Raw genomic sequence first — 17,168 nt, 5'->3', positions numbered from 1 at the left:
TTCATGAATGTCTATCTCAGCTTTGAACATGTGCAATGATTACTAGCTCTCTATGGTAGAGAATTTCAGAGACGCATGAGTTTCAGAGAAGAAATTCCTTTTCATCTCCCTCTTAAATGAGACAATCCTTATTCTGAAGTCATATCTCTTAGTTCAAAGTTACTTCACAAGGGGAATGCATTCTCTTATTAGTTACATCGAGCCCCATCAGAATTTTATATTTTTCAATAAGATCCCATCCCGTTTTCTAGATTCTAATCAACATTGGCCCAATCTGCTTAACCTTCCCTCATGACGACCCCTTCATCCCAAGAATTAATTATCGAGTGTTCTTTGAACTGCTTTCAATGACAGCTATGGAGATCAGAATTGTATGTACCCTAGGTGTAATCTCATGAACATTCTTCAGAGCTGTAGAAAGACTATTTTTATACTTCATACTCTCCTGATATAGGATTTTTTTTTGCCTTCCTAATTATTTGCAGCACCAGTGAACTAACATTTTGTGTTTCATGTACAAAGATTGCCAAATGCCACTGTATAGCAGCTTCTGTAACCTTTCTCCATTAGATAACTTAATTTATCCTCATTTGTACTCCAATTTAGACGGGTTGGACTGAAGGGTCTGTTTCCATGCTCTCCATCTCTATGACTCTAGTCAATGTTTTGTCCACTCAATTAACCTAACTAATCCCTTTGTAGGCTTTTGGTCCCCTCCTCACACTTTGCTCTCCCAGTTGGCATCATCATCAGCAAGTTTATTTTGTCCCTTCATCAAGTCAATGATCTGGACTTTAAAGTAGTCGACTCCATTTGTTCGCCAACCTGAAAACTGGTCCACTTGTCAGGACTCTTTCTTTCCTGTTAGTTCTCTCGTCCTTTAACAAGACAAACATATTACCTCAATATCATGAGCTGTGTGGTAATCTTTTATGTGGTACTTTATCAAATAGCTTTTGGACAAAGGAGCAGAAAGAATTTTAATAGCCATTTACAGACAAAAACTGGCATGGTATTTTTAAATACTGTACAGTCAACAAGATTAATGAAATGAATATGAATATAAAGTGCTCAATTACAATTATTTTTGTAAACCAGATTTTGTAATCTAATTATATAGTTGAAATTCTAAAACATTTCAAAATTCTTTCTATTCTAAAATAGAAGTAAAGGCAATCTCTTCCTGATTTAGATTTTCTCCAGTTTACAATATTAATATGTAATTTTATTTAAGCTAAAAAGACTGTCAATTTTAACCAACAATCTCTTCTGCAAATAAATAATCATGCTACAAACAATAGATTAAAAAAAGACATTAAAAACTTTTCATGCTGTGTAAATGTTTTTTTAAAACCCATCAAAAAGAAAAGCAGCAACATTAATAACCACAAAACAAAAAACAAATTCTGTAGTGGTTTTAGGTTTTTTTTGTTTAACAGTAATAAACAGAAATATTATTAATAATGCTGTTCTGTGCGACATGGCCAAATTGAACCAACTAGAACAATCTGTGAAAAAAAAATACTTCCCAAATGATTTTCAATTGATACGAATTTTCCTTTAGTGTTTAGGAATCTTTTGTATGAGAAATTTTCTTCCACAGTAATGTCTTTAGATTGTTTAATATCAAGGAATGTTCCATTTCCATTTGACCTGCTACTCCTCGGAGAGCTATACAAGAGTAAAGCTGTTTTTCCAGTTCTTCTCTCACATCAGGAGGAGCACCATTTAAAAGATAGTCTTTCAGCAACGTGCAAACTTTGGTCAAGTTTGGCTGATCCAATTCCGTGGAGCACTGCTTTTTGCTTTGATGGCAAGTTGTTCTACAGTCTGTGCCATAGACACAATCCACATCAGTCTCGCAGTGGCGGCCTCCAATTAATTGTTTGAAACTAACTTCTGGTACAACTTTTCTCATGTCTATCATTTTTAAATCATGTTTAACATTGTAACCAATGTTATTTGCACTCACGTCACACATAAGGAAGTTGCCAAATGTTCCATGAAAGACATCCTCAACAAATTCTAACAGGCCTATCGAGATCTTAGCTTTTCTGGGCCAGGAGGGAGTAAACCACTGGTCCATACTACGCCTCAGCCCAGAAGGAATGAAGAACTCCAAAACCCAAGGAATAGTAAGTCCATACAGGTAACTATAGTGGACCTTTTCTGTTACATAAAGATCTCCACAGAATCCGAGAAGTTTTGGTGTATGTTCCTTGTCCTGGAGGATTACTGTGATCAGAAACTCATTAAGTTGCAGTAATGCCCATGTAGACTTTGCTTCTGCGAGAGAGACATGACCATCTTTATTTCCATCTGCTACAGTCACAACCAACTTGAGCAGCTTTTGAAGGTTTGTCTGATCACCAAGCTTTGCCTGAGGAAAAGATAATTATATCGTATGTGCTCAAAGTAATGTTTGTACCAATTCGAAAATGTCAACCAAGACCTACCTTTAAAAGGCTGTACACCATTTCTCGAAATTCCTCCATTGAAGTTCCTTTTGTTGGTTTGTCAAATAACACCATCTCCTTTCTTGGCTCCATGTTAGAATCCAAATCGAAGTGGAATGGTTCTTCAAGTCTGCATTTTAAGATGACTTGTGATTCATCCCACATTCCCCTGTACACCTTGAAAATAGTAAGAGATTTGGAGCTAATTATGGGGATCCAATTATAAGGTGAACAAATGAATGATTGTGGCCACAAGTGAATCCACAAGATGATATGCTGCCTCTTGGGTACTATGGTATTGGACGTCTTGGAGTGACCACATGACATTTCAGTGGGAGACTGAACAGCCATGACCTTGGTACATATTGGAAACAACAACATTGGTAAGGAAAGGAAGGAGATCCTGAAAGCACAACATAGGCAGTTAGGAAGCAAATTTAAAAGTAGGTCCTCAAAAATAGTGATCTCAGATGTGCTAAAAATGCCATGTGTTTCAGTATAAAAAAACAGGATAGATCAAACGAATATGGGCTGGAGATGGGGCAAGGGAGAGGGTTTCAAGTTCTGGGGAAAGGGGAGCCAGTACAAACTGGACAGGTTGCACCTGGACAGAACCAGAACTGATGTCCTATGGAGACTATTTGTTAATGCAGTTGGGGAGGGTTTAAATTAAATGGCAGGGGGCATGGGAACCTAAAGAGGGAAGACAGTTGAGAGGAAAACAAGGACAAAATGAACAGCCAGAATTGGAACTAAGAAAATTGATTGGGTAGCAAATTCATGCGACAATGCTCAGTAATGCGAACAGGGCTAAAAATGTTAAAACGAGAAGGTTTAAAGGCATTGGGTCTGAATGTGCAGAAATTTTGAAATAATGTGGATGAATTAGTCACAAAAATAGATACAAACGGATGCAAGGTAGTGGGATTACTGAGACATGGCTGCAGGATGACTGAGAATGAAAGCTGAAAATCCAGGGATATTCAGTTTTTAGGAAGGATACACAAAGAGGAAAAGGAGGTGGGGTAGCTTTGCTGGTTAGAGAGCTCATCAATGTAATTGTGAGGACGAATATTAGCTCCAGTGAAGTGGAATCTATATGAGCAGAGCTTCGAGGCACCAAGGACCAGAAAATGATAGCAGATGTTGTATAAAGATGCCCAAACTGTAGTGGTGATGTTGGGGAAGGCATTAAACACAAAATTAGAGTCACAAGCAATAAAGGCACAGATGCAATTATGGGCAACTTTAATCTGAATAAAGATTAGTCAAATCAAATCCAACTTGTGTGCAAGATGGCTTTCTGATTAATCTATTGAGAAACCAACTAGAGGCCAGGCCATCCTAGACTGGGGTATTATATAAAGAGTAAGGAATAATTGGCAATCTAGCCATGGGAGGCTTCTTGGGGAACAGTTCGTACTCTATGATAGAATTCTAAAAAAAAAGTGACATAGTTCATTCTGAGACAAAGGTCCTGAATCTAAATAAATCAAACTATGATAGTGTGAGATGTGAACTGGCAATGATAAACTGGGGAAGGTTACTTGAGGGGGGTGACAGTGGATCAAGCAAAGGCAAACATTTAAAGATTGCATGGAGGAACAGCAACAATCATTCATTCCTGTCTGGCACAGAGGTAAAATGGACAAGGTGGCCCACTTATGGCTAAAAATGGAAATTAGGGATGGTATTAGATCAAGGATGGGGCATACAAATTAGCCAGAAAACAGCAGCAAACTCAAGGATTCGGAGCAGGTTAGATTCTAGCAAAGGAGGACAAAGAGATTATTTAAGGAAGGAAAAATAGAGAACAAGAGTGAGCTTGCAGAGAACATACAAACTGATTGTGAAAGCGTCTATGGGTGTGTGAAGAGAAGACTGATGAAGATAAACAGGTCCTTACAATCAGAAATAGGTGGTGAAGTTATAATGGGGAACAAAGATAGCATTTTAATTAAATACATATTTTGGTTCTGTCTACACAAAGGAGCACACAAATGATGCTCACATGGATTACTGAGAGGGGAAATGAAGGAAATCAGTAGGGAAATAGTAGCGGAAATTGATGGGATTAAAGGCTGACAAATTTCCAGGGCCCGATAATCCACGTCCCAAAGTACTTAAGGAAGTGGCCCTAGAAATAGTGGATGTATTGGAGGTCATCTTTCAAAATTCTATAGATTTTGGAACAGTTCCTATGAAAATGGAGGATAGCTAACATACCCCCACTATTTCAAAAAGGAGGTAGAGAGAAAACAAGGAATTACATTTGTGGCCGGATCAATCATCCAAAATAATGAACTTATGATGGACAATAATAAACTTACCATGGAGTTACAAAAGATGGACAATGATTAAAGCATGCTGGGAAACAGAACCCAGCCTTGACCAAAGTGACTGTCAATCCAAATGCTGCAGAATGCAGACAAGCTGCAGCTTCCCACAGTCGGTTTACCAACAAACCGGACAGCTGCAGACCCTGCAACACACACCTGAAGTTGGACATGAATGGGACAATGGAAAGTCGCCCTTGGGACATTTGGGAGCAGTCTTTCACTTGTCACGAAGGTGCCTAGCATCCTTATTTAGAGGAGGCTATGTGCACCCAGAACCTACCATAATGGACACCTAGGGGCCACCCTGCCATCAATGTGCCAACACCTGGTTGGGTCTGATTGATCAAGGCAATCAAACCATTAGCAGATCCTCAAAGAGCGCAAAATCTTGGAAACTTGGAAGGATAAGAATTGTTGCAAAACCCAGCTCGGAGCAATAACAGAGAGAAGACATGTCCAATACCATTGGAAGAAGACGACATCACTATGTGGAGCTCGGCTAAGTTCTAACGAGGTGGTATATGAGCATACAAAGTTAAGTTAAAAGGATAAAATAGTTTGCAGTGTTTCTTGTTAGTTTATAGTATACTTTATTGTTCTAATTAATTGCGTTCATTAAACAAATATTATTGTTTAAAAGAGTCGACTCACAGTTCTTTTGCTGATTATAAGAACTTAAACACACTGTGGCAGGTACAACACACTGATAGTAGGGAAAATTCTGGAGTCCTTCATAAAAGGTTTAATAGCAGACAATTTGGAAAACAGTAACAGAACCAACAGATTTACAAAAGGGAAATCATGTTTGACAGATCTATTGGAATTTTGAGAGGTTGTAACTAGTAGAGTTAATCACAGGGAACCAGTGGATGAGGTATACTTGGATCTTCAGAAATCATTTGTAAAGGTCCCCACATAAATGAACATGTAAAATTAAAGCATGTGGAATTGGGGGAAATGTACTGGCATGAACAGAGAACTGGCCAACAGACAGGAAAGAGTAGAAATAAAACAAGTTAGCTTGCAAGTGGCAGCCAATGATCAGTGGGGTAGTGCAGGGATCAGTGCTGGGATCCCAGCTAGTCACAATATTTATTCATGATTTAGAGGAGTGAACTAAATTTTATACTTCTAAGGTTGCAGGCTACACAAAGCTAGGTGGGATAGTGAACTGTGGAGGACGTAGACATGCTTCAGTATGATTTGGACAAGTTGAGCGACGAACAAAATGCATGGCAAATCAAGCATTCCGTCAATAAATGTGAGGTTATCCAATTTGGTAGCAAAATCAAGAAGGTGGATTATTATCTGAATGGCAATAATTTGGGAAAGGGGGAGGTGTAAAAAGACTGATGCCCTTATACATCAGTCGCTGAAAGTAAGCGTGCAGATGCTGCAGGTGGTGAAGACAACAATAGGTATGTTGGCCTTCTTAACAAGAGCATTTGGGTACAGAAGCATGGACGCTTTGCTGAAATTGAACGGGCTTTGGTTAGACCAGACCTGGAGTATTGTTTCGGTCTTCCACGGATAGATTTTCTGGCTGTGATGGGAATGCAAGAAAGATTTACCAGACTGATTCCTGGGATAGCAAGACTGACATATGAAGAGAGACTGGATCAGTAAGGGCTATATCCACGAGAGGTTAGAAGAATGAGAGGAGATCTCAGAAATCCTAATAGGATTAGACAAGGTAAACGGAAGAGAGATGTTCCTAATGATTGAGTAGTGCAGAACCAGGGGTCATAGTCCAAGGATACAGGGTAGGCGATTTACAACGGAGATGAGAAAAAAAGTGTCTTCACCCAGGGATTGGTGAGCCTGTAGAATTCTCTGCCACAAAAAGTGGTTGAGACCAAAACATTGTATATCTTCAAGCAGTTAGATTTATTTTTAGGGCTAGGGGTGAAAGTGGGAATGGGGACTGAGTTGAGTGATCAACCACAATCATACCGAATGATGGAGCAGGCTGGAAGGGTCAAATGGCCCGTTCTTGTTCCTATTCTCTATATTAAATGAAATAGAAAAGTCAAAGTTGCTAAACAAAACATCAAAATTAAAGTTTCAAAAGTATTTTGGCATAAATAAGGATTTTTAAGAATGTTGGAAAACCATTTAGAACTTATTTTACATCCAAAATTACAACTGGCTTATATATAGAATATTTAAGTACTGAACGGATTAGGAAATTTTGATTAGATCATACAATAGTTTTTGATTTCTACTTTTTAAATGTTTTGCAAATAATCGCACATCCCACCGCTGCCAGCGATCTAAATATTCTGATAGCCCATTGCTTTGCATTTGGGTGGCACGGTGGCTAAGTGGTTAGCATTGCTGCCTCACAGCACCAGGGTCCCAGGTTCGATTCCAGCCTCGGGTGACTGCCTGTGCACATTCTCCCCGTGTCTGCATGGGTTTCCTCTGGGTGCTCCGGTTTCCTCCCACAGTCCAAAGATGTGCAGGTCAGGTGAATTGGCCACGCTAAATTGCCCATATTGTTAGGTGCATTAGTCAGAGGGAAATGTATCTGGGTGGGTTACTCTTTGGAGGGTCGGTGCGGGCTTGTTGGGCCGAAGGGCCTGTTTCCACACTGTAGGAGATCTAATCATGACATTACTGAAATTAATTTTCACTAGTTTTTAAGATGTCCTTTTGCAAAAGCTCTTCCTCCCAGATAAAAGGAACAAGGGAACTTGCTTTTCTACTTGTGCTAATATGTTGTCAATTACTTAAAAATGTGCAGGAACAACTGAATACGATAGACTTAATTGGATCATAGCTCATTAACTTACTCAACACAATCAATTAATCAATATGTTGTTGTTGATAAAAACTAACATACGAGCAAGAAACAAGAAGAAGCCACTGTCTTCTTCAAGGCTGCTCTGCCTTTCAACAAGATCAAAGTGAACCGGATTTCAACTTCAACTTTACATTCCTGCATATCTTTCATCTGTTTGGTAATCAAGGACCTATCTATCTCTGCATTAAAAATATTTAAAGTTTCTGCTTCCATTGCCTTTTAAGGAAGGGCATTCTAAAAGCTCAGAGCCCTCAGAAAACTGTTGCCTCATCTGTTTTAAATGAGTGCCCATGACCATCACCTTACGGGTGGTTCTGCTATAACGCAACAGTTGTGTTCCTCTGCAATCTCACGCTGAATAATATCGCACTATGAAAACCCACGGTAGAAAATCGCTGTACCCATTCAGTAGAAAGTTCACATTATAGCAGAATGACTTGTACCTTCAAACATACACAATGTGTAAATTAACTGTCACTGATCTGAACTATTTTCCATTTCTATCATAAATTTTTGTCATTATGACTAGAGATTGGCATCATCCTTTGTTTGGCACTCCTAACATGTTCTTTAAAAGAAACTCTTACAAGAAAGCACATGCTAAGGGTGGATGAAGATAAAAATCACAACACCAGGTTATAGTCCAACAGGTTTATTTGGAAGTACAAGCTTTCGGAGCGTTTTTCCTTCATCAGGTAGCTAATGGGGCAGTGTCATAGGACACAGAATTTATAACAAAAGATCATAGAGTCATATAACTGATGCAATATATTGAACAAATCTATGTTGCTGATGAGCCTTTCATCTTTTAAACTGTGTTGCAGGTTTGATTCATTTGTGTCAGAGTCAAAAAGTGTGTTGCTGGAAAAGCACAGCCAGTCAGGCAGCAACTGAGGAGCAGGAGAGTTGACATTTCGAGCACAAGCTCTTCATCATGACCTTCCTGAGGAATAGTTTTACTCTAAATGTTAACTCTCCTACTCCTCAGATGCTGCCTGACTGGCTGTGCTTTTCCAGCAACACACTTTTTGACTGATCTCTAGCACTTACGGTCCTCACTTTCTCCCATTCCATTAATTTATACCTAACTCCCAGAACTTCTTTCAAGTCACATTCCTGAGATAACTTAAGGTTTTACTAAAAAAAGGTGACATCTCAGCTCAGACACGGCATTAAAGGGGAGGTTAGAGTCTGTCTCCATCCTCGTCATGAGTCAGACTAGTTCTATTTCCAAAGTAGGAGTTTATGAAATACCACATGGATTGCCTACAGATTGTGTGCTTTTTGAACCAAATAGAATGTATCTACAGCTACAAGTCTTTGAGGCAGCAAAAGCAAGTAAAGAAGAAGGAACAAGATAAATGTGGGCGGCACAGTGGCACAGTGGTTAGCACTGCTGCCTCGCAGCGCCAGAGACCCGGGTTCATTTCCCGCCTCAGGCGACTGTGTGGAGTTTGCACATTCTCCCCGTGTCTGCATGGGTTTCCTCCGGTTTCCTCCCACAATCCAAAAATGTGCAGGTCATGCTGAATTGCCCGTAGTGTTAGGTGAAGGGGTAAATGTAGGGGTATGGGTCTGGGTGGGTTACGCTTCGGCGGGTTGGTGTGGACTTGTTGGGCCGAAGGGCCTGTTTCCACACTGTAGGGAATCTAATCTAATCTAATCCATCCCTAACAGGCATTTTCTCACCAAGTAGAAGTGTTGAAAATTTAAGTTAGAAACAAAATAAAATCACAATCTGGTCAATATTTTAAAGTCAGCGAGGGGAGAAAATCAAACAACAAAGCTGTGTACAAGTTTACTACTGTACTCCTCCACAATCTCAACCATTTATTCAGACACAAACAAATATAGACGTCCTGAGGTCACTTCCAAAATCCACTGGAGGAGATCAGTACACTGAAAACCACTCTCTTGGACAAACAGTAACCCAACTACATAGAAGAGAACATGGTTTCAAAATGACCATATTTTGAAAAATCTTTCTTCCATGTAATATTGGCACTTTTGATTGGTGTTATCCCTGATCTATGAATAGCCAATAATTTCAAACGCCGGGATCTAAATCATGGTTCTGTTCAGGTTGATACATGGAGCAACAAGGCCAGCAGATGTTGTTGTGGCATACCTCTAGCCCTGAATTCTCAATACAGGGCAACCTCTATTGTCCAATAGACTCAGGCGGGCAATATTTTGTTTAGACAACCGAATGCTTGGATAGCCTGAGAAGTCAACAGCTGTCTTGAGTGGAGGATATGGAGGTGCCAGTGTTGGACTGGGGTGGACAAAGTTAAAAATCTCTCAACACCAGGTTATAGCTCAATAGTTCTGTTGGACTATAACCTGATGTTGTGTGATTTTTAACTGAGCGGAGGAGTAGTTTCTCTAACACAGGTACACATTCTTCAACAACCTGCTCTTCAGTAATCAAGACAAATACAACATAATAGACAAGAAAAATGATGATCGCAATGTTTAGGTAATAATTGATCATATTTCTGATCTGCTGGAATTGCTCGCACACTTAAATAGTGAGAGTAAAACAACATTCAAATTTAAATTTGTTTGCATTTAAAGCAGAGCTAAGAGCTAAAATGGCCATGTTTAGTGACAGAGTAACAAAGATGTGAATTTTGATGAGATCCAAAGTCCATATGTTAGAGTTTAAGTTTGTATGATTCTGTACAGTTTGCTGAATCTGACAGTAAATCATGAATTAAAAGTTCAGATTTCACGGGAAAAAATCATGTAAAATTATGTGATTTGAAACATTAAAACAAAAAAAGTCATTGCTTTTGCTGTAATGTTTTTGTTGTACATGTAAACTTGTCATTGTGTATAATAATAAAGTAAAGACAGATTAAATGTAAAAAAATGTTCTACAGTCCAGTTCTTGACAACCAGTTAAACAACCATCTTCCATAATGCTAAAACATGTCAATCAGTGGTGCAGTCAACTAACATGACCTTATTGCTCCAAAACGTAGTATTTGCAATACATTCCTTAAAACGTTTTAAAAATTAGCAGTGTGCAATCTTTAACAATTAAAATGACAGATTTCTTGCCGTGTTCTTACCTGATTGTTAGGTTTATTAGAGAGGCACTTGCCAAAATAAAGAGTGCCCTTATCACACAAGCTGCCACATGCTGATCCATCAATAATTCCCTTCTTGTATTTATCACACTAGAAGAGAAATAGCACAAGACTGTAAGATCCTTTCAGAAGTGTATTCACAAAGAAGGAGATTCTCAATTTTACACACACTCGATAAAAGATGGCAAAACCAGCCTTAATTTCCCTTTGCTGGGCTATTTTAGAGTCAACCACCTTAATGTATACTGGGTGTAACATGTAAGACTGTAAGAAATAGAAACAGGAATAGGACATTTGCCTTTCAAGCCTGCCATTAAATAGAATCATTGGTTAGCTAGACCAGACTGCAGATTTCTTTCCCTAAGGCACATTTGTGAATCAGATGGGTTTGCAGATCTCAAGGAAAAATCATTTTCTCCAGTAACCATTCTGTGCATAATCACACTATTATCAATATCTTTTTATCATGCTTTAGGAAACATTATGTTTCTTCCATTGTTTCCGATTATTCAAAAATTGTACTACTGCTGTCCCCTTAGCTACCATCTCCCTCCATAACAAATATTAACACCAGGTCTGCTAAAATTTCAACAATCTGTAATTGACATTTTCTCTGATAATCTTTACCACATCAAATATCTATACTTTAAAAAGTACTCAGTTGATTACAATGAACTTTGCAATACTATAATCATAAAATTTCAAGGTGCACCTTTTATGCAATCTTGATGTTTTAATAATTAATTTTACATGGCTGAGGATCAGCTGATCTTTTACAATTTCTCCTTTATGGTCCTTCTATATTCCTTTGTTATCCGTTGCACTTCCAACCTAACACCTGTCATAGAACACAGAACATTACAGTGCAGTACAGGCCTTTTGGCCGTCAATGTTGCGCTGACCTGTGGAACCAATCTGAAGCCCATCTAACCTACACTATTCCATTCTCATCCATGTGCCTATCCAATGACCAATTAAATGCCCTTAAAGTTGGTGAGTCTACTACAGTTGCAGGCAATGTGTTCCATGCCTTTACTACTCTGAGTAAACAAACTACCTCTGACATCCATCCTATATGAATCACCCCTCAATTTAAGGCTATGTCCCCTTGTGCTAGCCATCACCATCTGGGAGAAAAGGCTCTCACTGTTCAACATATCTAACCCTCTGATTATCTTATATGTCTCAATTAAGTCGCCTCTCAACCTTCTTCTCTCTAACGAAAACAGCCCCAGGTCCCTCAGCCTTTCATAAGGCCTTCTCTCCATACCAGGCAACACCCCAGTAAATTTCCTCTGAACCTTTTCCAAAGCTTCCACGTCCTTCCTATAATGCGGTGACCAGAACTGTACGCAATACTCCAAATGTGGCTGCACCAGAGTTTTGTACAGCTGCAGCATGACCTCATTGTTCCGAAGCTCAATCCTCTACCAACAAAAACTAAGACATATATGCCTTCTTAATAACCCTATCAACCTGGGTGGCAACTTTTCAGGATCTACGTACCTGGACACAAAGATCTCTCTGCTTATCTACACTACAGAGGTGGTCAGGGAGCATCCAAGTAGCAGGAAAATCGACACTTCTGGCTAAAGCCCTTCATCAGTCCTGAAGAAGGGCTTCTACCAGAAACGTCAATGTTCCTGCTCCTTGGATGCTGCCTGACCTGCTGTGCTTTTCCAGTGCCACGCTAATCTAGACTCGGATCTCCAGCATCTGTAGTCCTCACTTGCGCTTACACCACAAAGAATCTTACTCTGCATTCCTGTTACTTCTTCCAAAGTGAATTACCTCACACTCTTCAGAAGTAAATTCTAGTCGCTACCTCTCAGTCCAGCTCTGCAGCTTATCTAAGTCTTCTGTAACCTACAACATCCTTATTCACTATCCACAACTCAAAAGAACTCAATAACGTTTGAGAGGCATGACCTACTTTTCACAAAACAGTGTTGACTATCCATAATTAACTTTTTCTTTTCTAGATGATTATAAATCCTCTCTTATAAACTTTTCCAACACTTCACCCACAACTGAAGCAAGGCTCACTGGTCCATAATTACCAGGGTTGCCTTTACTCCTCTTCTTGAGCAAAGAAACATTTGCTATCCTCCAGTATTCTGGTACTATTCCTGATGACATGAAGATGACAAAGATCAAAGCCAAAGGCTCAGCAATCTCCTCCCTGGTTTCCCAGATGCACACTTGTTCTTTTTTCCCTTAATTTCTATCTTCTGCGTCATTAAAGGAGCTCCAGATTTAGCATGCTTTGAGAAGATTTGTAGCTCAGGTTGAGGTTCTGGTTCTAGAAACAACTCTAGATTTGTTTTTTTTCTGCCTTTCCCATATGAGGGAACACACTTCTATCGTATTCAAACCCATTTTCTCTTTAAAAGGTAACCCATTCCCACAACCTGTCATTCCAGTCTATCCAGCCAAGCTGTTTTTGCCTCATCGAAGGTCCACTCTTGACCAGTTGATTTTTCTTACTCTGATTGACCATTGTCCCAAACCTTTAGATATAATGATCACTGTCTCCTAAATATTTTCCACTGATACTTGATCTACTTGGTCCAACTCATTTCCAAAATCCAGGTCGAACTGTGTATCTTTCCTTGTTGAACTAGACACATACAGCTGTCAGAAATTCTTCTGAACACAATCTTGCTGTCCCTGTCCCTTACACTATCAATATTCCAGTGAACACTGAAAAAAATTACAGCCGATTATCCCTATTTCATGATATTTGCATCTCCTTCTAATTTCCTTTAAGATTTGGTCTTCATTCTTCCCACTAACTGGTGGCCTATAGGCTACACTATACAATATTATTGCACTCCTTTTGTTCCCTAGCTTCAGCTGAATCGATTCTGCTCATGAATCCACTGGGGCATGTTTTCTCTCCAGTAGTGCAATGCTGTCCCTAAATAATACTGTCACCCCTTCTCCTTTCCTCTTTTTTTTTGCTTTTCTGAACACTGAGTACTGCGGAATATTTAACACTCAGTCCAGACTTTCCTTGAACCAGACTTCTGTTATTACCATGGCATCATATTTCCACACGGCAAACTGTGTCTGTTAGTTCTCAATCTTAATTATCACACTCCGTGCATTCATATAAACGCACAGTAATCTTGATTCAGACTTAACTTCCTCCGTTACTCCAACTCACATATTAACATGAAGCAAAGTTACAACCTAATCCACAACCTGAGCTACAAATCTTCTATGTGTGCAATGCAGTCAAACAGACAAAAGGGCACATGACCGTCATCCTGAACAGAACACAGTACACCGAAAAAGCAAATACACTACTCATAGATACCAAGACCTACCAACAGGTGGTGATGGACCAGACTCCACAGCAAGAAAACCGTATTGCAGCAACCAGAGGAAACTTCACAAGACAGGTGAAATTAACAAGACAGACCCTCAAATAACGAAACCTGAAGGATCCAACATCGCTACGGATTACCAAAAGGTACATAAACAAGGGGCCCTCTCAGACCCCACAGTCTCACTTCCCAGTACACCGACATACAGACTAGCAAGGGACCTGCAATGCAAACTGAAATACCTAGAAGACTCAAGCAACTCGATCCACTCCACCCAGGAATTCCTGATCAAAGACACCAAGGTAGAGGAAGACAAGGTCAGAGTTTCCTTCGACATGATGGTCCTATTCACATCAATAAAAACCACCCTCGCAGAAGCAGCACTGGCCTCACTGCTAGAAGAGCCAAGGATACAAACACCTGACAGCGCCAACTCCATCAGCAAGGATAGCAGCCTCAAACTAGTAGACCGGTCTCAAACAAATAAACCTGTTGGACTATAATCTGATATCGTGCGAGTTTTGACCTTGTCCACCCTAGTCCAACACCAGAATCTCCACATCATTCAGGCAAAGGGAAATGTGTGGCTTGAGGGATGATGTACACTCATTCCTCCATTTCCATAAACCTTCCATTCCTAAGAACTCCCATGTATGATGAAATTCAAAAGAATGGAGCTCATTAAAAATAAGTTAAAACGGTTCAAAATAATTGAAACTCATTTTTTGCCTATGAATACCGACGTTTGTTAGTTTTTGGTGCAACTAGGAATTTGCAATTCACGATTCCATGGACACAGGATTTATGATACGGGGAGGGTTTCAGATTTTTGGGACATGGCAATCACTTTCGAGAGACGAGAAAGCTGTTCAGAAGAGACTGGCTTCATCTGAGCCTAAATGGAACTATTGTCTTGGTTGAGTGTGTAAACAGCATAGTGAGGATAGATACGAACTTGTAAGGTAGAGGGTGCATTGATAACTGGGCTTAGTTTTCAAAGTACTAGTGAGAGCAAAAGAGGGATGGTGAGCGGACAGAAGGATGAGGAAAGGTTTAAGTGTTGAGAATGAACCAAAGAAATGGTCAACTCCTAATGAGCAATAAATAGATAAAGGGCAGGGTTAAATTTATGTATTGAAATGCATGGAGAACAAACTTGGGGAACTGGAAGCAGAAACTGCTCAATGTGTATATGACAAAACAGCATTGACTGAAACAGGTTCATGCCAGAAAAGGACCGTATACTGGTTTTTAGTCGAAACAGGGCGAGTGAAAAAAGCATGGTATCATAACCCTTGAACAAGATAGAACTCCTGGATTAGAAACTATATGGTCAGAGGTACAGGAAGGGAGTGGTGACTTTATTGGATATTTATTACGGACCTCCAAATGGTGGGAACAAGACGACAGTATTTGTAGGCAGATTATGGAAACCTGCAGGACAGGTCAGGTTGCGATAATTGGTGATTTCAATTACCCTAGGGTAGACTAGGAATAAGGTAAAGTGGGATATGGAAAAAAGAAATTCCTGCAATGTGTGCAGGAGAACTTTATGGAATAGTGCATTTCTGCCCTAACAAGGAAGCAGCTGTACTGGATCTCGCCCTAGAAAATCAGGCAGGTCAAACAGAGCACATCAGCATGGGGGTGCATTTCAGAAATAGCAATAATAATAAAATTCAATATTAAGTTGGAAAAGAATCAAATCAATCAGTCAAGGATTAAGAGGCCCACTGGAAAACAGATTTCAGGGGTCAAAGTTGATTCAAAACGCATTTTGATGGATGAAGTAGATGAAAAATGAGAGACTTTCAAAAGGAAAGAGATGAATAGGGTCCAAGGTAAGTAACATACCCATAAAATAAATACAGGGCACCCTTAGCTAGAATATCCTGAATGACAAATGATATTGATGAGAAAATGAGTAAAAGGAGACAGATAATGCATACTGAAATAATAATGTTAGCAGTATAAATCAGAAAGAGGATCTCAAATGCAAGAGAGAGGCTAAGGCTGGAAAAAGGAAGACTAAGAGGAAGCACGAGGAAAGGATGGCAAGGTTGCACCAAAACAAATTCTACACTGTTCTTCAAACATATTAATAGTAAAAAATTAGCTAAGGATAGAGTGGGTCTCAAAGAAACAAGCAGGGTAAACTGCTCACTGTAGCAAAGGCATGACAGAGGTACTAAATGAATATTTTGCCTGTCTTAACCAAATTAGAAAATGTGGATATTGAGCAACTTAACAGTATAAAGAAAGATAAAGAGCTGCTAAAAAGGCTGGCAAGACTCTAGTAGTAGACGTCACCAGGTCTGGATGGAAAGCATCCTATCGGAGGGAAGAAGGTGAATTATGGAGTCATTGACAGAAATTCTCCAGGTCTCTTTGAACACAGGATTATTCCCTGGGGACTGGAGGATTGCAAATTTAACGCTATTGATTAAGAAAGAGGAAAAGGATAGCTCACAAACTATAGACCTATTAGTTTGACGCCAACAGTGCATAAATTGATGGAGGTCATAATATAGGCTAGGATAAACATACACTTCAATAAGGTAATATTAGACAGTCAACACGGCTTTATCAAGGGTAGGTCATGTTTGACAACTTTAATGGAGTTCTTTGATGAGGTGACACATACAGTGGATGATGTACTGTTGTGGTTTGGACTTAAAGCATTTGACAGTGCCTGGTAGGTTCATTTGCAAGTTGGAAATGTTTGGGATTAATGGGTCCTTGGCAGCAAGAGGGAAGGTACAGATGGGCATTTCTCAGACTGGAAATGAATCAAAAATGATGTACCAATGGATTGGTGTTGAGACCCTTGCTTTATTTTTGATTTATATAAAATGATTTGGAGATGGATGTTGGGAACAAAATCCCTTAAAATGTATAGATGATACTAAGCTAGGGAGAATAACGAATTGTGAGGATGATGCTGAGCAACTTTAGAGGAACATTGACAAGTTGGTCAAATAGGCAGATACCTGACAGATGAACTTCATTGCAGACAAATAGGAGGTGATGCATTTTGGTTGAAAAACAAACCAATATAGGCTCAAATGGTACAACTTCAAGGGGAGTACAGGAGCAGAGTGACACTTAGGGTTCACATGCATAATTCTCTAAAGGTGACC

General features: G+C 39.5%; 1 protein-coding gene across 1 annotated transcript in view; it reads right to left on the bottom strand.

Moving 5' to 3' along the window:
* Positions 1-925: 925 nt before the first annotated feature.
* Positions 926-17,168, bottom strand: part of LOC140480070 (divergent protein kinase domain 1A-like) — a 62,778-nt gene continuing 46,535 nt past the window's right edge. Inside the window, exons 3-5 of the mRNA XM_072574672.1 lie at positions 10,679-10,786; positions 2,457-2,633; positions 926-2,380 (exon numbers count right to left, since the gene is read on the bottom strand). Of these exons, the coding sequence (XP_072430773.1) occupies positions 1,568-2,380; positions 2,457-2,633; positions 10,679-10,786 (1,098 nt within the window). The 3' untranslated portion in view covers positions 926-1,567. The remainder of the gene's footprint in view (positions 2,381-2,456; positions 2,634-10,678; positions 10,787-17,168) is intronic.

Source organism: Chiloscyllium punctatum, chromosome 7 (assembly GCF_047496795.1).
Source record: "Chiloscyllium punctatum isolate Juve2018m chromosome 7, sChiPun1.3, whole genome shotgun sequence".
NCBI classification, from domain to species: Eukaryota; Metazoa; Chordata; class Chondrichthyes; order Orectolobiformes; family Hemiscylliidae; genus Chiloscyllium; species Chiloscyllium punctatum.
This window is presented reverse-complemented; position numbering and strand designations above follow the sequence as displayed.